The sequence below is a fragment of the Gymnoscopelus braueri genome (genome assembly GCF_963280865.1).
Source record: "Gymnoscopelus braueri genome assembly, chromosome: 21".
Classification (NCBI taxonomy): Eukaryota; Metazoa; Chordata; class Actinopteri; order Myctophiformes; family Myctophidae; genus Gymnoscopelus; species Gymnoscopelus braueri.
Genome location: NC_137623.1, coordinates 38796686 through 38823718, shown reverse-complemented (window position 1 = coordinate 38823718; position 27033 = coordinate 38796686). Strand labels below are relative to the sequence as shown.

General features: G+C 39.6%; 2 protein-coding genes across 2 annotated transcripts; one reads left to right on the top strand and one right to left on the bottom strand.

Moving 5' to 3' along the window:
• tmem241 (transmembrane protein 241) lies at positions 1-7462 on the top strand. Its single transcript, XM_080417947.1, has 15 exons — positions 1-231; positions 1231-1277; positions 1780-1857; positions 2045-2126; positions 2670-2747; positions 2952-2977; positions 3262-3313; positions 3519-3567; positions 3873-3918; positions 4145-4180; positions 4626-4660; positions 5041-5110; positions 5337-5430; positions 5791-5855; positions 7293-7462. Exons 1-15 carry the CDS (start codon positions 160-162, stop codon positions 7354-7356), a joined length of 894 nt encoding a protein of 297 aa, XP_080274073.1. The 5' UTR covers positions 1-159; the 3' UTR covers positions 7357-7462.
• On the bottom strand, positions 7292-26558 carry rbbp8 (retinoblastoma binding protein 8). The gene is made up of 19 exons (XM_080417516.1): positions 26474-26558; positions 25323-25498; positions 22764-22806; positions 22126-22221; positions 21665-21780; positions 20215-20281; positions 18355-18536; positions 17794-17871; positions 17544-17602; positions 16354-16403; positions 15305-15545; positions 12462-12627; positions 10939-11027; positions 10302-10413; positions 9910-10062; positions 9741-9801; positions 9329-9416; positions 8703-8844; positions 7292-8266 (listed from the first exon to the last, which is right to left on the bottom strand). Exons 2-19 carry the CDS (start codon positions 25444-25446, stop codon positions 8151-8153), a joined length of 1983 nt encoding a protein of 660 aa, XP_080273642.1. The 5' UTR covers positions 25447-25498; positions 26474-26558; the 3' UTR covers positions 7292-8150.
• Between the last annotated feature and the right edge of the window lie 475 nt (positions 26559-27033).

The window sequence follows — 27033 nt, the reverse complement described above, 5'->3', positions numbered from 1 at the left end:
CGTGTCAGCCGGGACCAGGTAAAGAAGAGAAGGAGAAGTTTTGTGAACAGCCAAGCCATCATGTAGAAAGATGTATATCTGTCCATCATCATGTTTGTAAATAGATCATAATGTCCATGATGATGATGATGGGGTATCATCATCATCATCATCCCCATCATGCAGTGGAAGAGACACTTCACTGGCCTGATGTTCAGCTGCCTTTTCATTGCTACATATTTCACCAATAAGGTAAGAAATAGAATATAAAGCCTTTTTTATACCAGTAGACTTTCTCAAACTTTTTCATGTCAAGGAAGGACCCCCGAATTATTATATATTTGGCCACGTATATTTTGACCCCCCACCTGAAAAGATGTTGTGACAGGGACTGACCCCCATACAAGATTTGGGTTGTTATTATTTTTAAATAATATTTTTACATTCTACATTCTACAAAATAGGGGAAGTTCTCTATAAGCCTCTAGGCTTCTAAACTTCTCATGCCACAACATGGTTATTATGTATTTTTTTATTTTCTTCTGTTTTTAACTCTTTATGCGCTAATAAATAAAACTGAAACTGAAACTGAAAAGTGTTTTAAGAAATCTTTCAAGATTTTATTTTGAAAATATAGCAGATCTACAAGCTCACACCGCGTCACATTGCGACCGCATTGTGAGCTTGAAGATCTTCTGTTTTCAAATAGCCTTTGTGTGGTTAAAGTGGTTTCGATGCTGCAAACCCCCCCTGGGGGTATAAATCAAGATAAGACACACAAACACTGCGATTGAGAGGCTTCGCTTGTCTAACAAATCATGCCTAAAATATTCATATTGCAGAATACTCTGTTTAAAGTAAAAGTCTTGTATTCAATATTTACTTGGGTAAAAGTACATAAGTATTGGCATCAAAATATACTTAAAGTATCAAAAGTAAAAGTACTCATCATGTAGAATTTCCCATTTCAGAAGTTTTCGAAATAAGGTTTCAAATAATTGTAGTGGATTAAAAGTACAATATTTGCCTCCGAGATGTAGTGGAGTAAAAGTAAATTGGAAATACTCAAGTAAAGTACAAATACCTCACAATTGTACTTACATTACTTGAGTACATGTACTTTACACTACTGAACTATATTTTACAGCACCAGTGACAGCCAAGTCCAGACAAGTAAAGCCTTGTTCTCTATGTTGTAAAGACCAGTTGTTTCTAAAAGTTGGTTTTATGAATCTGGTTTCTGTTTTCCAGTTTGTCCTTTCTGTGTTGAAGTTCACCTACCCTACTTTATTTCAGGGGTGAGTCGCATTGCTTTCACTATTTATTTCCAGATAATATAGCCTACATATATTAGCCTACCATATTTATCATGTCAAAAATGGCACAAAATGTTTAAGGCTGCGATCCATAACTTTTTTTTAGATTTTAGCCAATCAGTATGGTTGTTGGTCTCCCTGATTTTCTATTGTGAAATGTATAATGTGGTCTGGTAGGACACCTACCGGTTGACCAGAGGTATTGCATGAAGCTCAAAAGCAAATTATATCTATGTATAATATAATTGTATTTGTTGAGCAGTGGAAATTCTGTAGCTCAGGTAGGACATAAAAATCAAGGATGGCAGCTTTAATATAACCAAGTGTTCAAAGTGCAAATTAGTCTACAACGTTTGTATGTACGACTGGAAAGACATAGAGCTAAAAACAAAACAAAAACATAGATGATATGGTGAAACCACATCATCATCATCATGTCATCTGTCACCACCAGTACTAAAACGAATCAATGTTTTATGTTTAGATGGCAAACATGTATTGGGGCTCTTCTGCTTGTTCTCTGTGGCAAGCTGGGATGGGTGGAAATGAGTCGCATTACCAGGTAATGTAAAGGATACTGGAATTACATTGTCTTCAATTATTTAAAGAATGTGGTTTTTCACGGTCTTGTCTTGTCTGTCTTGTAGAAGGGAGGTAACTGTATCTGAAGAAGATCTTTGTTTGTGGTTATACGGGAGTACTGGAGTTGTAATGGATCTTACTTGATGCGTTTCATCCTTGTGTTAAAGGTCGGCAGCTCTCCCCTGGCTTCCAGGGTCTCTCTTGTTTGTGGGAAACATATATGCAGGCTCAAGATCACTATCATCTCTGGTATGTAATGTACAGTAATGTAATGTAATATTCGCTGCCTCCACTGAACATATGTAACCTGGTAAACCCGAGGGAGGGGTTTACCAGGCTAGAACATATGGCAGCCTGCCTATAAATTACATGTACTGTTGTCGACTAGCATTATCCACTTAAGCCTGACACCCTCATACAATGATAAAGCCGATCTACAAGCTCACAACGCATCCGCTTTCCCCACAGTGACATAAAACAGAAAATACACACTAGTATAGAGCCCTGAGGGACTCCGGTCAACCGGTTTAAGTGGTTAATACCGGCGTACGTGTATAAATGAACTATTTGAACAAACACTGGTGTCCCTATGTGTCAGTTCAATACTAAGTTTAAGTATTAAATTCAGTCTCAGAGGCCTCAAAAACTTTAGTTTTCTTGATGCACTGAATCTTTCTCTTCCTACTCCCCCAGCTTGAAAAAAATATAATTGATATGTACTGTATGACCATTTTTCTTTAATACCTTATGAAGATGGTGTCAAAATGTTTGATGACTTTTACTGTGTTCCAGAGCATTCCTTTTTTCTTCACCCTTCAAAATGCCTCCCATGTGGTCAGTTTCCTGATTCTGAAACTCAAAGATAGAGAGGTAAATAAATTCAAACCATGCTCCTACTGTACATCTGTTTATAATTAAAATTTAAGATGCATCACATCAGGCATTTGCCCTCTGTCTAAGACCTCGAATAGAAATGGCCAGCAGCCATGTAGTTGAGAATAACTTTATATATTGTTGTATTATTTGCAGTGTAATGTTTTGATTTGATGCTTTGATATTTCTTGTCATCAACAGAAGCTGCCGTGGCTGAAGACTTTTAGGTATGTGATGTTTTTCCCCCTTTTAAAGAATACATTGTTATGAATACAACTATCATACTGTAAATTTGTACAGAGTGGAGTAAAAATCTATAGGTGTAAGGAAGGATTTCTATGGGCTCTAAATTAATCCAGTGGTTTGTGTTTGTTGCACTAGCAGTTGTACTGTACAATAATGAATGAACAGTTACATGTGCTAATTATGAATACAAAAAAGGTTGTACATGATTAAAACAGATAAGACATATTCAAATCAGAACTTTTCTTTTGTTTTCTTCCTCTTGTAGTGTCTGTCTCCTGCTGATATCTGCCGTCTCCCTTCCCCTGTGTGACCCTCAGGTGAATTATCTTTATCATGTTTGTATCACTACCGCTGGGCATATTATAACCTTATGGTAGGGAATGTATATACACAGGGTCTGATACCCAGATCCTTATATCCCAAAGCTTGCTCTATGTATGTATTCTATGTACATTTTGTATTACCTTCTTGGCCCCTGTAATGCTTCAACACATTATTTAACTATGCTTATGTACCTTGCAGTTTGACTTGAGTGGATACATGTGGGCTGTGGGTCATCTATCCTGTGAGGGTAAGTTCACTCACACTTGGCAATGAAGTCAGAGGCTTAATATAAATTGAAAACACGTCCCTTGTTCTGGTGACTGCTATTGTCTTTCGAATGAATGGGGAGACCTTCATTTTCCGATGTAGGCACTCCTTTATTTAGAAGAGTATAGAGAGACAGGAAGCTAAGCAGAAGGAGGATCAACTTGTATGACAGGTCTTGTGCCAGATTGTAATTGAACCATCTGTGGTCGATGAACTATCCAGTCAGCTACCAGTGCACCTCATATCTATGTTCCATACAATGCAATAATATACATTTATTTTCAGGTGCGTATAGAGTGTTCCAGGTTTATTTCAAGTCCAGCCATTTGAGGTAAGCCATATTTGGTGGTTGTGGTAAAAAACAGCTACAACCATTACTGGATTATTGGGGTGCGTTTACCTGCAACAACAAGTGCTACCTGCATAGGAAAAACACACACATACAGTATTAGAAATGCACAATACGGTATATATTCAGTATTATAGTGTCTGATACATAGACTAACGTGATAGAAGATTTACATGACCTGACTCAGTCTTTCACACTTGCTTTGCAGTGACCTTGAGCAGCAGTACATTAACTATTTGTCCAGGTAAGAATGCATCCATCATGAAGATAAATATTCATCTGAACCTTCCTATCGTCTCTGTCGGGTGGAAACCTCATATGTCCAAAACTATTACTTTTCAGGATTCAAATTCAAAAACGGCAAAAGTAGCACAAACTCAAAACGCGCCACGTTTCGAGCTTGCAGATCTGCTACTTTTGATGCTTTTGTGTGAAGACGTAGTATAATCAAGTAGGCCATTCATTTACAAAAACCCACAAAAAGTTTGGATAAGAGGTTTCTGCCCCACAGCGACAGTATTCAAAGTAATAATACCATGGAACCACAGCAGCACACAGTGTGACAGTCACAGCTATTCCGGTATAACTCTCTGTATGAATGTCATGCTGTCTGCAAACCTGTGCTGAAAACACCACACCTGTACTGTATGTTGCCTTGCTACTTACTTGTTTACCTGTCTTTGACGTAGTGTGTTGCTGCTGGCCATTGCGGCTCACCCCACAGGTAAGAGTTATTAGGCCTGTGTCAAATTGTTTTGTTACATATCGTTGCTGTCCGGCATAAAACTCTTATCTCCATATTCCAACTTTTTGTGTTTTTTTTCATAAATGAATGCCCTACTTGATCATACTACAGCATCACATAAAACTACAAGCTCAAAACGCATCGCTTTGCACTGCCTTTCGAGCTTGCATATTATCAGCTACTTTTGATACTTTTGAGTTTTGGATTTGAATCCTGAAAAGTAACAGTTTTGGACATATGAGGTTTACGAGAATTAGGGAAATACAAATAAATACAATTAAATATATTGTGACAAATATATTTTGGTTACGGGTCCATAAAGCCTGAGTTCCTTCCTAAATCCATTTGTTTCTTTACAGGGGACATTTTGGGTGCCTTAGAATTCCCTTTCCTTTGGTCATACACCTTTCACTGTGGCTGTTGCGCCAGGTATCACCTTTCATCTTAATAACATCAGATCATGTGCAATAACAATTGCTGTCGGGTTGCTGTTGACAGATGTTGACAAATCTTCTCTTATGTTTGAGAATCACTGCTGTTAATGGACAAAAATACAGATTTAGTTATTTGTAATCTGTTCTTATAGCTTTTGTTCAACCCCCAAACTGTAGGTGCTTCTTATTGAATCTAAAAAGATAATTTTCTTGTCTCACAGTGCCTTGCTGGGTTTTTTGCTTCTGTTGGTGACTGTAAAACTAAAGAGTGGCTTCACCTTTGAACACTGCAGAGCCTGGGTTTTTTCGTCCAAGGTAATTATTTTACTATGACTATTATTTGCCATTTATGAAAACCTTTTATACATTTGTTTTTATTGAATTGCATTCTACTGGTAGATATTATGGAAGAATACGTAGGAAGTAACTTCTATGTATGTGCATGTCTAATACAGACAAGCTTAGACATGAGCATTAGAATATTATCTACCGTAATTAAATATGACTGTAAAGTCATGAACACAATATTCTCTGAAAAAAAATACGCAAAAGTGTGAATGGGGATTTAGTTTGATGTTATCATTACAGTACAATTGTGAAATTTTAAATGTACCTTGAAAAATACTTTAATTCTGCCCAATGAGAAACTGAAAGTGTTTTTTTCTTTCTCCTCAGGTTACTGCCATGTTCCTCTGTCCATTACTATTCACCATTGACATCAACACTCCATCACTTCTTTGGTGAGCAGTGTGAGGAATGTTTATCCATCACCTTTAAATGCACTATTGTATTCTGACTGAGGTTGTCTTCTGATACTGTATTTTAATGACTCCATCGCCTGAGGGTATCACTTGGTGATGAGAACTGATCTTGTCAGCAGGCGAAGGCGATACAGTCAAACTGTATGTAAGACATTGGTTATAGTTGAAGTCTCTCAAGACACTTATTGGCAGTGGTGGAAAAAGTACTGGAAATGTTTTACTTACTGGTATTTAAAAATTTCAAAAAAGTATTGGCATCAAAATATACTTAAAGTACCAAAAGTAAATGGTGAATAAAAATATGCAGAATGTTCCATTTTACCAGTTCAATATACAAATCTTTTGAAAATAGCAGATCTGTTGTGGGCTATTTTCAAATAGCTGAAGTATATATAAGGCTTAAGTGGTTAATGCATGTTTTGTAATAATAATCCAAATCTAAAAAGTAACTAAGGCTTTAAAATAATTTTAGTGGCGTAAAGGTACAATATTTGCCTCTGAGATGTAGTGGAGCAAAGTAAAATTATTGAAAATTTGAAATTCTCCAGTAAAGTAAAAAATACCTCAAAATTGTACAGTAGCCTACTTGAGAATCAAGTACTGTACTTAAATATGGAGATAAGAGTCTGACAGCAATTATATTTAGTTTTTCACAAACAGAAATTACAAGCAGATGACAGCTTCCTGTGTACAACCTTTGCCAGGCGGAGTCAGACTCTGTAGCATTGTCAGAATTGCCCATCTTGAGACTCTAGTTGTTGTGAAACAGAGCAATCTGGGAACCCATTCGGTTAATAGTGTTTTTTCTCCTGTTTTTGCCACTGGGGGCACCACCTCCTTTTTGGTTTGTCTCCACCCATTTCTTAGTCCACTTCCTCCCAGATGCTTCTGTGTTTATTCCATTTATTCCTACTAACAACACTACTGTACATGTTTAGCCCATTAAAACCAAAAAAGCATCTGTCATTTTTTATTTTAGATAGATAGATAGATATATATAGCTAGCAACACGTTTTTCAGAAAACTCTTAGGATTTAGAACAGTGGTTTAGTACAGTAGTTCTAAAATAATTGCAGATATACAAGCTCACAGCACGTCACTTTGTGCTGCGCTGTGAGCTTGGACATCTGCTATTTTTGAAAATGTGACAATTCTTTGAAAGTGACAGATCTTCTCTTCTGGGGGTCACTGGCACTAAACACTTTCAGATGGGGTGGGTCTGCGGACAAATACATATCATTTTGGGGGGGTCCTTGGCACGAAAAAGTTTGAGAACCACTGATTTAGAAGGCATTCGTAGAATCGGCCTCAGGTCCTAATGGGTTAGGGCAGTGATGCAGACAGATTCTGAATACGTCGTGAGAGATTTAGAAGCAGAATGCTTGTTGTTGACAATGTGGATGTGATGTGTTGCAGTGTGCTGTTCAGTCACCTGGGGGAGGTCATCCTGCTATACTCTGAGAGAGAAGCCCGCACGTGACGGACCTTCGCCACGTCTGACCACTATTTGCACTATCGTGACATTCTCCTTATGTCTTAACTCTTGTCTGTTTTGATAATATCTTACAATAAATTGCATATTTCTTTACATAATTGGAATGTGATTATTATGGTTTATTAGTTTCCCAGTCAAAAAAAAAAACAATACAATAAAAACATGGATTTACAAAATGTAAAATAAATATCTACATTTGTTAATAAATGACAGTTGCCCCTGAGAAGGTTGAAGGATTTGGGTATTTGCATAACATTAAAGTCCATTCGTTTACAGAAGGGGGGCCTTTTAACTTAAACCACCACTTGACCCATGTCCCCAAGGGCAGTGGGTCTCAACCGTTTCTGAATCACGGCCCACTTGAAAATCATGAAAGCCTTTGCGGCCCAAATAAACCGCAACGGCTGCTGTTTTAAGTGGTCAGATGGGTGGGCCGCGTGCATTGTTTATGATCAATCAATCGTGTTGAACCTTGGCTCAATGGAACTAACTTGTTAGATTATCATTAAAATGTGTTTTTCCAACTTTGGAGGCCCACTTGCAATAATACCCTTGCGGTTGAGAACCACTGCCTATCTTAAATCTATCTTTGGGAAACACTGGTCAACACTGTCAAAATGTTCACTGTAAGATTTTATACTGTATGCTCCTGAGTATAAACATTCAACTTCAGAGGTAAATCATTGTTCACAGGTACAAGCACTCAACAGAATCTGGCTAACAGTAGACAGTTTCAAGCTTTTATTTTAGCAATGTGCACTTAAAAAAAAATCACCTAATTATTGGTTAAATATTAACACAGACTCCTGCTCCTTACGTTTTGGAGAAAATAACGCATTGAAAGGCTGTCTTCTCCGCATACGCGGCTCTGGATTGTCGTCTTCCTTGATGTAACCTAAAAGATTTTCAAAACATAATTAAACATAAATATATCATTACAATATAGTATGCAGTGTAAAAGAGTGTAAAATGTATCTCCAAATCACTTTCAGTGTCTTCCTGGATGACACAATAAGCATGAGTAGATTGACAGAAGGCCAAGCCGTGTATTATAATCATTGATTATGCTTACATTATGAAATATACTATGACAGAATTTAAACTGACCGACAAGGGCTATGGTATAATATAACAACTGATGGTAATAATGCACTTTATTTTACTTTGGTAAAAAATCTTTGCCTTTATCATGCCCACCAGGTTTAAAGTGGCCAAGTCAGCACTTCTGACTGCCTGTAATCAATAACCAAAATGACAGGCCTAAGTCAAACCCAAATAGTACAGTGCCTTGTCACAAAAAAAGTACTTTGTTGTAACATTATGCAAGTTACCTCTTTCAACACAGGTTTGAGTTGATGGGAATCCGACCTCCCAGAAGTTCTCAGGAGTGCTGGGAGGAATATAGCGGAAACGGTGCCTCGAACAGTGCGACAACTTCTCCTTTCTTTCCTCTTCTGGCAGATGGGCATAATACTGCAGGAAGGCAGTACCTCATAATTACGTTCACAGAAGCAATACGGACAAGTCATTGCACACAGTAAAATGTTGATTTAACCACATAAGTCCTACATACTTCATCAGGTTGAAAGCGGTTAACTCAAATTTAAAGATGCAATCCATAACCTTTATGTCCTAGCCGAGATTCGAACCCAGGTTTCCCTGCTTGGGAGACGGAACGTCCGCATGCCCACCGGGGAGATATAGGCAGTACTGCTTATCAACCACTAGTGTTCCTACCTGACACCAGGGTGTAAATGTCTCAATGGAAGAGTACAAGACCACCTCTAGTCACTGCAGTTGTACTAGTTATATTGTATTGACATACTCTACCATATTACAGATTGTTCATTATAGCGTTTTAGTCACTAAATAAGGTTCCGGATTGCAGCTTTAATCTCTAAACTAAAAGTCAGGATTGTGCTGTGTGTACTTGAAGGCAACAAACAAACCAACTCACTATGTTACATTCCTTGCATGTGCTGCCCTTCAGTTTTCGTCTCTCGTCTTTCTTGCGAACCACTGCCATGTGTGCATATGTTGGGTGTCTGACGCAGAGAGAGAAAGGTTACAAAGTTACCTTTACTTTTTCAAGATAAATTATTAATTAACCACTTAAACCCTATTTCAAAAGTAGTGACAATAGCCGATCTACAAGCTCACGACGTGCACATCGCATTGATGTACAAGATTGTGATCTTGGACATTTCTTTTAAATGTCTTTTTATTTAAAAAAAAAATCCCCATAAACTTGTAGATCTGCTAGTTTTCGCAGAATGTTTTCCCCCGGAATAGGGACGCTAGGGTTCATGAGGTTTAAAAAAGAAATTGCCAGTTGAATCATTGCTAAGTTGCAGAACAACAATACTCACCCGGCTTTGTTTTCCTTAGCCTCATCTCCAGGGTTTTCAGCAACGCAGTGTTCTTTTTGGACTAAACAAAAACAAATAAATCTTTCCTTAAGAACTGAACTCTACCACAGAAAATCATACCCAGACACAACGCCAACAAGCGTCGCTCATCTCAAGCAGAAGGCCCTACCATCGTCCACCTCCTCCTCCTCCTCCTCCTCCTCTTCATCAGTACAGTGCTCGCCGTGGTCTATATGTGTGAGGCTGTTGTAAGACTTGTACTCTCCACAGGCTGTAGTGTCAAACATTTCATCCAGGCTGTCATTGGCCTTCTGGTGATGTCCTTCAAAGCAGAGGAGAAGGTTAGGCATAGTTTGTTTTCCTATATCTCAGAGAGTGCACAAGGTCGTGCAGCTCTGTCGACCACTGACAGTCATCAGTTCTAGTGATCAGTGTTCTAGTCAGTGTATGGTTCTAGTGATCAGTTCTAAATGTTTGGTTCTTGTGTTCAGGTCTATCATTCCGTTCGGTTTTCGTGCTCAGTTTTAGTGTGGGTGGGATAAGATGCATTAAAGCAGTTACCAGAGACGTCTCCTCGGTGTTGTGTATGTGTTCCCCGGCCTTGGAGCATACTGTGACTTATGAAAGTGCAGTCAGGATCCACGGTCTCTGCTTGGTAGTGTGGCCCCTCCTCCTGTCAGCATAAACACTTCATCATTATAATAATACACTTTATTTACAGAGCATTTATTGAAACCAAGTTACCTAAATGACACAGATTGCTTTACATAAACCTGTGACTGCATGTTTTAAAAAAAAGGTTTTAAAACAGGGTGTGTGAAGATACCTCCAGGTAGGGATATCACAATTAGTACAATCTCCTAATCAGAATTATTTTGCATAATCATCATAATAATTTCCATGTTGAAAAATATTCATTCTATAATTTTCCAAAAAATAGCGGAAATAGGAGATCTACAAGCTTACAACGCATTGCGATGTGACCCGTTGTAAAGCTTGTAATTCGGCTATTTTATTTATTTATTATAAAATGATTAAATGTCCATTTTTTGTCTACAGAGCCTAAAAGCTAAACAAAAATGAAATTTTTATTTAAGTGTACAATGTTTCAATGTTCTATTCCAAAAACAATTAAATAATTAATCGCAATTATTTCTGTCAATTAATCGTCAAACTTTCATGATGGTGGCAGCCCTACCTTCGGGGTGTTGGGGCTGCCAGTGTGGTACTGGGAGAGGGCTGCATCAGGGTCAATGCTCCACGTCTGATCCACCTCAGCCTTCCTTTCTGCTGGGAAAGAAAAGGTTAGCGGCGCTCAATCCAACTGCAATCCAACTGGTTGTAAGAAATCTAAGATGTCATTAATACATTTTAACCACTTTCAACCTAGCGTCCCTTGGATTAGAGCCCAAACAATGATTTGACTTTTATAATCTGTATCTGCAATGGACCCTTCGCTAAGCCCCACCCACTCCACTCTGTGACTGGTGGTGCGAAGTTAGTCACACCCAGGCCTGGCAGCGCCTGGCAATCTCTGCTTCTCACCCATTGACTTGCATGTTAAATGACGGCTTTTCCCCTTTAAAATAATCGATCATTTCAGCAGCAATAGCTTCAAAATTTCTTCTAAATCTAGTCAACAAGGCCTGCAGTAGGCTATGCACTGGACAAATGTGCATGACATTATTTCAATAAACTAAAAACACGGGAAATGTTAGAGGGCGTAATAGCCATGGATACACGACGGTCGTCTGTCTCGACCGTCATGGATGAATTTCAACCTGGTGTTTGCACTTTCTCCATTTATAGCCCGTACATCTACAGAAACGTTCATATTTCAAACATAAAGTGCTTATCCCATGGCCATGGATGTTACATTTATGTACGGGCTCTCAAAAGTACCCGTATCATCCGTATTGTTCAATAAAAAGCATTGCAGATTTCAGCTTGGGAAAATAACCATCCAACGGTTTTGGGTACGTGGAATCTGTTGCTGGTTCATCACCATTGCGTTATCGTGGTATGATTCCTGTTCTTGCTATTATGTTGCAAATTATTGTGTGTGTGTGTGTGTGTGTGTGTGTGCGGGCGAAATAACATTGACAGGCAGCTATGGCAGGTGACGAAAGCTTGCCAGACCTGTGCCAGGCTAACAACGGTTGCTAAGCTGGCATTGGACAATCGCTTTTGGGGTGGGGTTTAGCGAAGGGTCCATTGTGCAGCCGATGTGTACCAATCATTATAGGTGAAAACATTTTTAAAAAATAGCAGATTTACGAGCTTGTAGATCGGCTATTTTCTATTTTGTTTTAATAGGGCTTAAGTGGTTATTTGTGTTTTCATTTATTTGTTTGCTTATAAGCTCAATCTTCTCAAATAGAAACTTTAATCCGTTCTAAACTGTTCAAATCGATTAGACCACTTTTTTTTTTCTCCAAAACATCGGTAATCGGTGCTCTAAGACAGTGGATCCTAACCCTTTTTAGGCCGTGACCCCCCAAAATAATCATATTTGAACTGGGGACCCCGCACCCTGACAAGCACTTGGAATTGTAGGAGTTGTTTGACTCGGTTCCACAGATAAATATTGTGAAAATAGCAGATCTACAAGCCCACAAATTTGGCCAATGTTTGACCAGTTTTTATAGTATAGTTTGTTGATCACTTTTGATCAGACCCAATAATCTGACATGGGTCAGGCTCTACGTTGGATAAACTCACCGTCATCAGCAAGGGTGAGGAGAGCGTTCAGATCTAGCAGGACGCTCTGTGTACTTCCTTCATCTTCATGTACCACCCAGTTACTTTTCCTCTTTGTCTTGTTAGCAGGACGCAGAAAGGAAACCTCTGGCTTTTGGGCGGGAGCTCCGTTTTGCACTGACAGCACCTAACAGATGATACATAGACAGAAAGCATGTTATAACCCATTAAGACCTGGGGCCGATTCTAACAATGTCTTCTAAATCCTAACACAGATTTTGCTCCAGGGACCCCCAGAAGCAAAGATTTGAGTTAAAAATGTTCACTTTAAAAAATATATTTATTGAAAGATTTGCACAAACTTTCAATTTTGTTTAAAAATATCAGATCTACAAGAAGTGACGTGCTATGAGCTTGTATATTGGCAATTCTTTTTTTTTATCGTGACACAGATAATGACAGATGCTTTCCCAGTTTTAATGGGTTAAAAGCCTGCTAGGGTTAGGGTTAGTGCCTTGGCCACAATGCGATGTGGGGGTCGTTTCTGTGTGTACACGGTTGGTTGGTTTGGTTGGTCTGTGTGTCTGTCCGACAGCAAAATAACTCAAGAAGAATGAATGGCCCAATTTGGAAGAAGCTCACAGGGAATAACGGTAGGCTGAGGTAGGCGGTAGGTTGAAAAGGTCAAAGGTCAAGGTCCCAATCAAGGTAAAGGTTAAAAAAAAACTCTCCTGAAGAGATTATTAACTTTTGGAATGAAAAGGTTTATTTTAATTCTTCAGTTGTATTTTTATTCAGTTGTGCAGTTTGTAACATTGTGCTTTTAAAAAATTAAGATATATATTATTAAAGTTCATGGTCACACTCAAGGTCAAATTGGTCACAAATGCACCCTCCTCCATTTGTTTTTGCTGTTGTAAATGTAAATAAATGACCAATCAGAAGCCACAGGCCGTTTTCTCCCACTTGTGCACAGAGATAGGACGAGGCTTACCAGACTGCGAAGTGAGAAGAAGAAAAAAGCGCTGAATGTAGCAATCAGTCTGAATTCCAGGCTAGATATAGTTTTCGTCAGGTGGAAACCTCATATGTCCAAAACTGATACTTTTCGGGATTCAAATGCATAAGATCTGCTACTTTTGATGCTTTTGTGTGACACTGTAATATGATGAAGTAGGGGCGTTATTTTACGGGGGGAAAAAACACAAAAAAAAGTTAGAATATAGAGATGGGAGGTTTCTGTTCGTGGACTACAGCTCAGCATTCAACACCATTGTCCCAGCAATACTTGACAAAAAGCTCAGAGACCTAGGGCTGCACCCAAGCATGTGCGACTGGATACAGGACTTCTTGTCCAACCGACACCCTCTCCTCTACTCCCTGTACACGTATGACTGCATAGCCACACATGTCTCCAACACCATCATAAAGTACGCGGACGACACGACAGTGATAGGCCGAATCGTCAACAACGACGAGTCTGACTATAGAGAGGAGATCAACTCACTGGCACTCTGGTGCCGGGAGAACAACCTCTCTCTTAACGTCGACAAGACCAAAGAACTGATCGTGGACTTCAGGAGGCCGCGGAGAGACCATGCGCCCATCCTCATCGACGGTGCTGCAGTGGAAAGGGTCAGCGAGTTCAAGTTCCTCGGAGTACACATCGAGGAGGACCTCAAATGGGAGACGCACACCACACACGTGAGGAAAAAGGCTCAGCAGCGACTGTACTGGCTCCGCCGCCTGAAGAAGCTCGGAGTAGGACATCGCATCCTCAGGCTGTATTACAACAGTTCTGTTGAAGGCATCCTAACAGGCTGTGTCACGGCCTGGTACGGGAACTGCACTGCCCGAGAAAAGATCAGCCTACAGCGAGTAGTGCGATCGGCAGAGCGGATAATGGGAATCGAGCTCCCAGCGCTCCAGGAACTGTACAAAAAGCGGTGCGTGGTCAAAGCCAAGCGCATCATCAAGGACAAGCACCACCCAAGTCACAGACTGTTCAAACCCCTACAACGACCGCGACCGGGCAAGGGGCTCTACCGCAGTATCAAGAGTTCCACCACCAGGTACTGGTGCAGTTTTAATCCGGCTGCTGTCAGAATGCTGAATGGGGCATAAGCCTGAATGAGGCATAGGCCTTGTTCAGCAGCCTGACAACAGGCGGTGCAGACTTTTCTGGCTCTTCCTGAACACACCTGTGGATTATACCAGGGACAATGACTTGGACTTAGCTCCCCCTCGGACACACCTGTGGACTACACCAGGAACAAATGACTTTTTGTTGCACTCCCTCATGGAGCTACTTGCGGATTATACTAGGGTCAGTCCACCCTAGGTGGACACGCACTGACCTTTTGCACCTTAATCCCATGTATAACGCACTGACTTTTTTTTGGTCTTTTTATTGTGCTCTTTTCCTCTAAGCACCTTAACGTCCATATGTATATCATGCACAGTATAAGTATAACATGCACAGTATACATACATTGCTGCTATGCTCAGGCACCTTAGTTTTTTTTTAGTTTTTTATTATCTCAGGTACTTTGTAAATATGTAGATAACTTGTCTGGCCTTCTGTTGCTCTCTTGTTTTGATCTCCTTCCCACTTGCCCCCCACCCCCTCTTCTTCTCCCCCCCCCCCTCTTCTTTCTATGGAAACTAACGTTGCGATGGGAACGATGTACAAAAACGAATTTCACCCACTTTTTTACCTTGTAAACCTGTGATGTGACAATAAAACTGATTCTGATTCTGATTCTACCCGACAGCAATCAATATATTGAGTCAATCGGAATCTCAATTTCAGAATCTCAGAACATACCACATTTATGTTAGTTCTTGTGAGCGCACACCCTCACCTTGTGGACGGTTGGCTGTTTATTGTAGACTGTAGGGACTCGCTCCTCTTCTGCGGCCTGCAGGGAAACTTCCTCCTCTTCCTCCTTAATCTTCTTCTTCTCCTCGACCTCCTGGACAACGTCCTCCTTCTTGCGTTTGGCTTTGTGAAGCGCAGGCCTGGCGATGGGGAGGAGGGACGGGGACGCTCCTGTAGTGTCCAGGATGGAGAAGCCGGGACCGCGATGTGACCTGAACGAAGATCTGTGGAAGAATGATGGGAATGTGTCAGGAATTATAAACACTTCATCTCATAACGCATGTATATCGTCGCTGTCAGGCAGAAACCTCATATCTCCATATTTTAACTTTTTGTGTTTTTCCGTAAATTAACGCCCTATTTGATCATACTACAGCGTCACACAAAAGCATCAAAAGTAGCAGATCTGCAGCTCAAAACGCAGCGCTTTTTGTAGATCTGCTACTTTTGAATTTGAATGCTGAAAAGTAATAGTTTTGGACATATGAGGTTTCCATCCGACAGAGACGATTTTCTGTTGGGTGGTTTAAGGGCTTTATTAGATTGGATGGACGGGCACTTAAGCACTCTGGAAGACCTACAGTACTGTGTCTAGGAAAAACGGCAACAGCATTAGAACTGTGACAGCCCTGGCAGGGTTGTTAATGTTATGACAGCAAATAGCAACATCTTACAAGACTTACATACATGCCCTTTAAGAGCATCTGAGCTAAACACACAGGGTATACCCAAGGCCACTGTAGACATTAAGGGAGTTCCTAGTAGAAGTTAACTCATTCAATCCGGGGACGCAACTCTGTCATTTTAGATTTCTTTGGCTATTCAAAAATAGCAGATATACAAGCTCATAGCTGAAAAAACATGAAAATGTGTGCAAATCTTTGAATATATTCTACAAATGTCTTCTAAATTTCTTGAAAAACCTTACGTGTCACAGTGTTTATACTGTGACACTATATTAACCAATGCAGTGTTACACAGTGGCACGTTGTTAGTAACCAATGCAATGTATTCCAGTTCATTCATTCCTACCTTGAAGGAACCTTCTTAGGAGGAGCTGAGGGGCCTCGTTCCTCTTTGATCTGAAAAACACAATGCTCTGTTTGTAACACACTGAAGCCAAAACTGCATCAACGTGGCCTGAGTCTATTAAAGGGATATTTCACTTTCAAAAAAACTTTGGGTCATTTTATCGTCTACTCAGGCTTTTGTGAGCCCCCCGGACCGTTTTTAAGTTGCTTGATTCAGTATTTAGATATTTGATAATCATTTTATTAGACACGCCCCCTTCCTATACAAACCCATTATAACTTCAAACTCCATTTTAACCCGTTAGATTCATCAAAAACACCCGTCCTTGGTTCTGCTGACTCACCCTGCCCTCCTAATACGTGAGGGGGACGTGGTTTTTTGATTACTTTTTTCATTTATTTTATTTTTATTGTATTTAATTTTTTTCATTTTCCAAAAAAAATCTTTAAAATAAATGAAAAAAGTAATCGAAAAAACACGGCCCCCTCGCGTATTAGGAGGGCAGGGTGTGTCACCAGAACCAAGGACGGGTGTTTTTGATGAATCTAATATGTTAAAAATGGAGTTTGAAGTTACAATGGGTAAGATACAGAATTTTTAAGTTTTAAGTTAACAAGGAAGTGGATAGGAGTCTAGATCTTCGAAAAATCATATCTCCTTGGTCTTTGGGTCAAATTGGAAAAAAGAATATATTAAAAAGAAAAAGAAAAAAAAAATTAGTTCACGTAGATCTACGCGATTGACACGTGGCGGCTTTAAATAGGTTCGCGTAGATCTACGTGATTGGCAGTGAATCAGTTAAAGTGTCGCAATACCAGGTAAGACACCCTTCCTTTCTGAGTGCTTGTTACTAGAACATTTTAACCCATTAAAACCATTTTAGATTTTAGTTATGTATAGCAACATACGTTTTTCAGAAAACTCTTAGGATTTAGAACATTGTTTAGAACAGTGGTTCTCAAAAATAGCAGATCTACAAGCTTACAGCACGTCACTTTGTGCCGCGCTGCGAGCTTGTACATCTGCTATTTTTTTCCCAACATTTTTGAAAAATCTTGAAAGGGGAGGGGGGGGGGCTGGAGGATCCAGTGTGCGGACTCAGATTTGTCAAAGACGAAAAGATCTCATGTGTGCACAGTGCACATGACACATGACTCATTGTCCAAGCAGGATGTGAGAAAGTTGCTCACCTGTAACTTAGGAACGTCCAGGCGACACGTTTCTGCTACTACATCATCCAGACCGGGGTCTTCTGAAATGAAACAGACCTGCTGTAGAGATAGGCTACTTTCGCTATTCGATGTAAGAATAACTATATAGGGCTTAAGTGGTTAAACACCTCACAGAATTATCAAAAGAACTACATCATTGCTGCTTATCTAGACAGACAGATTTATTCATGTGAAAATGTATGAGTTTTGAAGATGAAGCCAAACATACGTGAGGTCTGTGATGTATCCATCTGACATGTGTTGGCTACGAGCATTTCTCCACCATCCAGACTCTCCTTGTTCAACTCTACCACAGAGAAGCACACATACACACACACACACACACACACACACATACACAGAAAATCCTTTAAACAGGTTCCATAGTCGGGTCAGTCATAAGCTCAACTTATCTTCCATCGCATGACGGTGTCACTTGCTGACAAGAACTTATCTTTAAGCTAACAACAGGTACCATCGTGACGCATTGATAGTGAACCCTAGCGTCCCTATTTTGGCCGATCATTTGGCGAAAATATGTGATCTACAAGTACACAACGTGTCGCATTGGCTGGCTTATTTTACACTAAAATAGCCGATATACAACTCACAACACGATGCATTGAAAGCTTGTACATCTGCTATTTTTGAACATTGTTGCCAATACCGAAAATGTGGATGTGGTTCGGTTGAAAAGTAGTTGAAATCAGCTCTTGTAGACAAGCGACACCATAGTGCAACAGTAGTATAAATTATGCAATAGGCTTGCATCTATATACGTGAGACTGACCACTGAACAGGGAGGTGTGCAATGGCGGTAGGGGTTTCTCTTTGTAGCGGACGTGTTTGGTCTGGCTGTCTGTTTTGCGTCTCTTCAGTTTGTTGACCACGGGCATGGCGCTGGCGTGAAGCGGCGAGTCGGGGATCATTCCGTCTTCCTGCTCCGAGGGCGGAGTGTCCTGGGCCTCTGAGCTGTCAATGACGACAAGCACCATCACACTTTAATCTGGAAATAACTCCTCCATCAAATACCCAAGGATTAAAGCTAAATAAAATCTCATGACTGAACATTTTGTCAGGCAAAGTCCTAATCTGTGATTTGTGAAACGGTGTGAAAGGAGCCCCCACACTAGCACTGTGTTTTCTAAACTATTAGCACAATACTGTATGTGAAGTTATGATGTTTTGGTAATACTGTTCCTGCTGCGAACCAGGTGAAGAAATTGAAGATTGAGGCTTTAACCTTTGCTTTTCAAAATATCCAAGACCAATAGGGTTTAATGGAAAATGGTTCTGAACACATATTCTATTGCTTGTTTGACCACTTCAAATACTCTTAATATTAAAATAACTAAAAATGGCCTATAAGCTCACAATGTGTCGCAGACGGCAGATGCGTTGTGAGCTTATAAAAAATGGAATGGAAGCATGTTATAGTACATGCTTCCATAGAAGACATGTTGGTTTCTATGGAATCCAAATGACTGAAATCAGTCGAGAACTTTAATCCATGAATACCTTGCTCCAAAACGGAGCCATCCACAGTCGACTTAATTTCTAGACAGTGCTGTTGACAGATCAGTAGAATGGCACAGTGGTGAATTGCTCTCCTTCACTTCTTTAAGACGCTTTGGATAAGACAAATTCAGCCATTAAGATTTGTGTTCTTTAGTGAAATTCCAAATGAAATGTATTTTAAATAGGGATTTCAAATAGTGAACATTTTAACAAATAAAGCTAAATCAACTTTCTTGACTACCATTTATTTGCACTTTGTCCAGTATTCAATTAGTCCTGTATTCACTGTATAATGCTTTTCAGTTTGCCAGGGGTGAGGTGACACCTGTAGTTCGGCTGTGTTAGCATTAAATGTACTAGAAGAATACACTCAAGAATACACTCAGTACAGTGCAAAGTAAAGGCCATAGGGTCATCCAAATCAATAGGTTTCTTCCTTTGGAACCTGAAGTTCTGAACATAAATACATAGCAGATTTCATGGCAATCTAGCCGTTACTTTTCAATGCTGATGACAGATTGTCATTATAATAACCTTTGGCAGTAGCCATGTTTGAGCAAAGTCTGCAAACTCTGACACAATTATAACAGCACTTACAAGACAGATGCATAGAAGTGATCATTTATGTGTTCATCAATGGAAGGTGCACTAGTACTAGTGTACCATGTTTTAGACCAGTGGTTTTCAACCGGTGGTCCTTGAGGGGGTTTCAGGTGGTCCCCAGCTAAATGATGGAGTCGGTAACCAAACGCTTATTGATCTTTAACTCTTGAGAGTGTAAAATGAAACCAAATGGACGCTTACGGGTCCATTTGGTTTCATTTTAAGCTCACAAGAGTTAAATTATTGTTAAACATCTGCATTACTAAATTAAATAATTGTTATTCTGATCAACGTGTGCCTGTTATCCCTCCTGTGTTACCACATCAACACAGCATGGAATTGTGGACAAAATCGTATCCAACGATAACAAAATATTCAAAGTTTGGGGTCTGAGAGGCTAAATCTCATCAAATGGTGGTCCGTGGCTCAAATGCCGAATAAATAATGCACCTTGATATGAAAAGGGTTGAAAACCACTGTGTTTAGACACCAACGCTGTCATGAGAGAGAAATGAGGACAGGAACTCACCTCTTCAGTTTTTCCAGCTCTTTGCTTAGTTTTCTGTTTTCATCCTGAAGGCTGTCTTTTTCATTCTCTGTCCGACAAACAACACAAAGTTACAATATGAATATTACAATACATTAGTGTTTTTGACTTTGGTACAATGACACTATAGACTAGAGCATGGGTTCCCAAACTTTTCAGCCCGCGACCCCAAAATAAGGCGGCCATTGACTCGCGACCCCACCTAAACCTGGAGGTAATTTATGCACATAAACTTGCACATTCGGTGCGCATTTGAAATGTATTAAAATGGTAAAACGTACTTTTTGTAATCATTTTAGGTTGTATTTCATCCATTCTGTTGAATTTAAAATAAAAAAATTGTGACCCCACCGTCGGTCTCCCGCGACCCCAAGTGGGAACCCCTGGACTAGAGGTGGGCATTTTCAACCAATTTGTAGTGAAGTACTCAATAGGGCTGTCAACTTTCCTCAGAAATTATATTTGAATATTGGTCTTAAAAATTGGCAGATATTCGAATATTATTACAATAATAAAAGTGAATGAACACAATCAACATATCGTCTCTGTCGGGTGGAAACCTCATGTTAAAAACTGTTACTTTACTTTGTTTGTTTAGACGGACACCACAAAAAAAACGCGCTGAGTTTCGAGCTTGTGGATCTGCTACTTTTAATGCTTTTGTGCGACGCTGCTGTAGTATGATCAAGTAGGGTGTTAATTTACGAAAAAGGTTTCCCGCGTTCAAGTTTAGAATGTAATACAGTAGACGCCGTTTTTCTAGCGCTTCAGCATGCCACCATACCATCTTGGTATGGTGGCAACAACAGTGCCTCCCCATGGATTCCACTGTAACTGCGAGCTTCAGAAATGTAGAGGGTAAATGCAAATTCTATTCACACTTTTTGAGTATTAGTAAAGCAGGTGGTTACATAAAGAGTACTTCATTGATTAGAGCTGTTCCCATCCTCTACTATAGACAGTGCAAAACAGACTTTGAGTAATCATTTGTTGATCACATGAAAACTGGTAATGATTGCTTGATAGTTCTCAAAGAAGAGAACCTTCCTTGATATAGGAGGAGAGAACATGGAAAGCTTTCATCATGTGAAAGACAAATGCTTCATAGAGAGGGGCTCCCTTTCAAAACATGAATAGCTGTGGTTAGTTGCTGCTAGGCCTGTCACAATTAGTAAAAAATCATCTAATCGCAATTATTTGAGATAAAAGCAATGATCTTTGCATAATCGTCATAATCGTTTCCATGTTGAAACATTTTCAGAAATTATATTTGTATTCATATATTCCAATGTTCTATACGCAATTTAAATTGTTAATCGCAATTATTTCAATGACAATTAATCGTCGACGTCAACTGTAAATGTTGTAATTGTGACACCCGTGGTAGTTGCTGCTGTATGTGAGCAGAGTGTATAAAGAGGAAAATGCTCACTGAGCTCGGCGATGAGGCGCACGTTCTGCTGCTGAGCCTTCTCCAGCTCCGTCTGCTGCTGTCTCACCTGCTCCTCCAATGGAGCACAGCGAGCACACGCCTCTATCAGCAGCAACCTGCAGATAGAACATAGACCAGTGGTTCTCAAACTCTTTCTTGCCAAGGACCCCCAAATTGAAATTGAGGAGCCCACATAAAAAAAATGGTTTGTGCCAGGGACCCCCAGAAGAGAAGATTTGTGTAAAAAAAAATCCACAGTTTTTCAAAAATGTTCCAAAATAGCAGATGTACAAGCTCTGCTATTTTTGATTAGCCAACGTATAAATGGATAAAGCGTGGTTATGATGATTGTGATGCTGTATTAACTACTTTTGATGGGGACCCCCCGGAAAACAGATGCGGCTCAGGCTCACCCATCTGACCACCTAACACGGCAGACATTGGACATGGCCAGTCCTTACCGTTCCTTCAGCTTATCGATAGTGTACTGCAGGCCTTTCTGACTCTCCTTCAGCTGCTGGTTACGGCTGTTGAACTCTTCCAGCCTCTGAGCATCACTGTAGGAAGCAGAATGTCTACAATCAATTCTAGGACAGCAACTATGGATTATCTTCTCTTGGCAAAAATTCTATTGATTTTCAATTAAACAAATAATCGAGAAGCAAGTTTTGTTTTTTAAGAAAAATTGACATATGAAAAAAATCTACCATAATCAATATATAAATGGCTAAATCAATTAGTCTGATTAACCAGTACCACTTAAGCCCTATTTAACACTGCTAACACTAAACCCATTTTTCAAGTTAGAAAACAATGTAATGCATAGGGTCACTTTAATGCTAGCACTTGATTGTTTATAAGGCGCAGGTCTCCATTTGCAGTAATCCCAGCTCACAGAAATGCACTCACTTTACAAGTCTTCCTGGTGGCGAATGCCTTGAAGCAATGGCGAGACTCTCTACACTCAACAGAATTAATGCAACAACACACCTTGGCCATTCTCAGCTCATCACGTGTGCGATGTGACATTTATGAAGGCATGATCAAACCAAAGTTGTAACGTTGCCAATTAAAATGTAGAGCAGCACGATATACTTACAGACAACGCTCCTTTTTCAGCTTGCTAACTTTTGCCTCCAATTCTGAAAATAACAGAAAAGTGCACCGTTGTTCAGTACAAAATACAGCACAAAAGTAAACACATACCCTACATACAGTAGCATTAGGGCTGTACCCAAACCCTGTTTTTAGGATTCGAACTTCGGCGAGGAATTTCGAACGGACGTTCGAACCATCGTATTTAATTATTTAATTAATGAAACGGTGGTTCGAACGTCGAACCATCGTTTTTAATCAATTAATTAACAAAACGATGGTTCGAAAGTTGAACCATCGTTTTATTTATTAATTAATGAATACAACGATGGTTCGACTTTTGAACCATCGAAGAACGTTCGTTCGAACGATCGTGTTTATTTAATTAATTAAACGAACATGCCTTTAACCAAGCTGCAATTCATTATAGAGCCGACATTGCATAGTCTATTGGTTTAAAAGAAACTTGTTTCATAATGCCCATAATGAAAGGATTTAAGGATCAAACAAGACAAGATATTTCCTAAAGTTTAGGATTTATTGCTGAAGTCGTTCGTTACCAGACAGACAGTACAAGCAATGCAGATCAATAGCCTCCCTTGAAAGCCTTCATTCATGTAACAGAAAAATAAAACAGGCGCATTAATTGTCACAGTGTCTTTCTTTTTCTCTCCAGACAACTCGCTCTCTTTTTGGCCAATATCTAACAATACGACAGACAATATTCTGCACAGTGCTGTTAGTTACATTAAACAACAACTATAAAACATAAGTATGGCAGGGCGTGGCAGCTTGAAACAGTTAACAAACAACGACTTTTAAAATAAAATGTCTCACTCTTGTCACTCTCTCGTCTCGTGACGAACCAAAAAAAAAAGTCTTGCCGACCAAGTCGGCCCTCACCTCTGCTATACTCTCTTCATGTTGTGTGCCAAGAACACTAGTTTTAGCCGCGGTTGCCGCAGTTAACCGCGGTTTGGGTGGATTTGGGTCAATAAAATATAATTATTAATTAATATCGGATAAACCGTGGGTGAAATATTGCGGTAAATAAATGAATGACATCTAATATATCTATCCATAAAATAGCTAAATCTCTGCGTGCTTGTGTCTGTGTGAGTGTGTAGAGCAGCCTCTGTGCGATGCGATCACAAAATGCATTGATTTAGCCTATGGAATGTCGGTGCGTCTTTTTTATTTTCTTTAAACCGGTACCGCTGGCAGCAGAGCAGTGCGCTCTGTATGTTGGATGCCGCATGTATGTTGGATGCCGCATGTATGTTGGATGCCTGTATGTTGGATGCCGCACAGAGTCTGTATGTTCAGCGCAGCAGAGCGCAGCACCGGTTTAAAAAAAAAGGAAAAAGACGCACCGACATTCCATAGGCTAAATCAATGCATTTTGTGACCGCATCGCACAACTAATAATAAAACTAACGGGGAATACCAGAAAAGAATAATATTTTGACATACGGGAAAAACGGTTGGTGCGGATATTTAAATTGGATAATATAATTATTGCGGTTGGATAATGGGCGGATAATTAATTTGTACATGCGGATTCGGGTGACGTGAGAGGCCATCCGCGCATCTCTACTGTGCGTGCCTGCGTGCGTGACTTTCGTGACTTTCAAATTATTGTAAACACAACATAGTACTGTGATATTCTGATATATATCACATTCTGATATATATTTTAAGATTTTTTTTATTTATATATATATATAAAAATATAAAAGCAGAGGTTCGAACTCATTAATTAAGATTCGAATGCCGACATAGCGAACGAAGGTCCGAACCTTCGAACGTTTGGGTACAGCCCTAAGTAGCATTGCACAATTTTCATATCATATCTGCTCTCAGCCTCTCAACCACACATTCAGAGAGAGAGAGAAAAAGTCTCTCATTTCCCAATATAAATGGTCGTCACTATGACGGGATATTACGGGAAGGATGGGTGGGTGAGAGAACTAGTGGACAACTCCCATCAAAACGTTGTATAGAGCCATAACACCTCAATTAACAAAAACGCTCAAAGGGCAGTGCTATTGAAATGCATTTTCTATTTGTGAGAGAAAACCGTGTCACAAGGTTACAGTCAGACCCACTTTATTGAAGACACACAGAATTTTCATTGGGAGAGAGAGAGACAGAGAGACAGAGAGAGAGAGAGAGAGAGAGCTCTTCTTTACACCCTTATTGCAGGATCTCAGTATAAAAGTGGCTATAGTTTCGAGTCTATGTAATATGTATAGCAGTAGTTCTCAAACTGTTTCATGCCAAGAACCCCCACATTTATATGTATTTAGCCCCCCCCCATCTGAAAAGTAATTGTGCCAGGGACCTCCAGAAGCAAAGATTTTAGTTGAAAATGTTCACTTAAAAAAATATATATACAAAGATTTGCACAAATGTGTTTTCAAAAATAGCAGATCTACAAGCTCATGAGCTTCTCTGCTATTTTTGGATAGCCAAAGGATACAATATGGTTACAATTATTGTGATGCTCGTCCCCGGACCCCACTTTGAGAAACACTGATGTACGGCATCAGACTGTTCCTACCTTGAAGTGCATTTTTGTGGCATTCTTTGAGCTGCGCCCATAAATCTTCAAAGAGGTCACAACTTGCTTTGACGGTTCCACTTGATGCAGAACTGCTGCTGCTCGGCACAGCAGGACTGCTCATCTTCACACACTGCCAGGATTCAACCTTCTGCACTTACATTTGGCAATACACCCTGCTGTGTGTAGAGGAAAATATAAGCATATTTCATTATAGATCTTTATTGATCACTGCGGGAGAAATGCAGGTGTTGTAGCAGCAACTGCAATAAGCATGAAACACAGGACAGGTACAGCTAAGAGTAAGATACAAAAATTATAATAAGAAAGAAGTTAAAATAAAACAAACAACTTGCATATTACAGCTCACCTTGCACATTACTGTGCCACAACAATAAATAATTTCTCAACTATATTAACAAGTTCACGTTTAGCTTCATGCGTACCTTTTGCAGCAGTCACTGTACCTAAAAGTATATCTCGTTTATGTTTTTGCATGGTATTGTAGATTTGTCTGTCATGTTTCGATGAATTGAATACAGGTAGGCCTTACATAATAGTCTATTTGCAAATATTTGAGATAATTGCAATTAGTTTTGCATAATCGTTTCCATGTTGACACATTTTCAAATATTAAAAAAAGCTGAAATAGCAGATCTACAAGCTTACAACGCGTCAATATTTCTGCTTCTTTTACATGTATAAAATTATTAAATATGTCTTCTTTTTTTTTGTATATTTCAGTTATTTGTCATATCTGGCCTGTGCAATTTTGATTACGAAGCCTAAAAGGCTTCAGATATGTTCCAGTGTTCAGTGCCAAACACACAATTAAATCGTTAATCGCAATTATTTGATTCAATTTAAATGTGTAATCGTGGCAGCCCTATAGGACCCCAATGGAAACAAGCCATAGTAGTGCTTTCTTGGGTATTAATCCTTTTACCATCTTTTTGTATGAAACTGTTCTGTGCTTTTTTTTAAACAAACTGTTAAATAATACAGTAATCAATCAAGTTCTGGTCCATAGCGTTAGAAAGAGTTCTGAGCTAAAATAAAGCTGCTGAAGCCACTTCATTGCTCATGGTCATGTGTGTGTTAGTTATGTGTGCATTACACTTTATTAAATGTTGAATTAAATATGAACTTACATGAATAATAGCAATATCCAGTCCAGAGGTCGCTTAATATCTCAGAAACAACAACAAATCTCGCGCGTCGCGTATTCAGACTCCCAGCATGCATTTGGTTCAGTGTTGCCAGATCTTGTGTGAGAAATAAGCAACCAGGTCTAGGAGAACAAGCCCAAAAGAAGCGACTGGGCAACGGCTATTTGAAAATAGCACATCTACGAGTAATGTATGATCTTGTAGATCTGCTCTTTTCTAGAATCTTGAAGAGAATGTGGAAAATGTGGAATATTTTTGAAACATTTTAACAACATAAATCTTGTATCTTAAACCCTGGCTGGCACAAATACATATTAATGTGGGGGTCCTTGACATGAAAATGTTCGAGAACTACTGGTTTAAACAACATTTAGGGAACAAGTCCAAATAAGCAAACTACACTAGAAACAAGCCCAGAAGCAACTTTACAGAAAAACAAGCCCAAAGTCGCTTATAATAAGCGGACATGGCAACGCTGGTGCTCCTGCATCATCCGGGGTTGTGCCGCAGTCAGTGTCATCGTTCCGATCAAGAGGTAATCT

Bases quoted from the DNA above. Each gene is read 5' to 3' on its own strand.
- tmem241 (XM_080417947.1), top strand. From the start codon at position 160: ATGCAGTGGAAGAGACACTTCACTGGCCTGATGTTCAGCTGCCTTTTC. The intron at 4,661-5,040 runs GTAAGAGTTATT...GTTTCTTTACAG, and splicing joins CATTGCGGCTCACCCCACAG to GGGACATTTTGGGTGCCTTA. The intron at 5,431-5,790 runs GTAATTATTTTA...CTTTCTCCTCAG, and splicing joins CCTGGGTTTTTTCGTCCAAG to GTTACTGCCATGTTCCTCTG.
- rbbp8 (XM_080417516.1), bottom strand. From the start codon at position 25,446: ATGAGCAGTCCTGCTGTGCCGAGCAGCAGCAGTTCTGCATCAAGTGGA. The intron at 17,872-18,354 runs GTCAGTCTCACG...TCTCTGTGGTAG, and splicing joins GCACACCTCCCTGTTCAGTG to AGTTGAACAAGGAGAGTCTG. The intron at 15,546-16,353 runs GTAGGAATGAAT...ATTCTTCCACAG, and splicing joins CCTAAGAAGGTTCCTTCAAG to ATCTTCGTTCAGGTCACATC.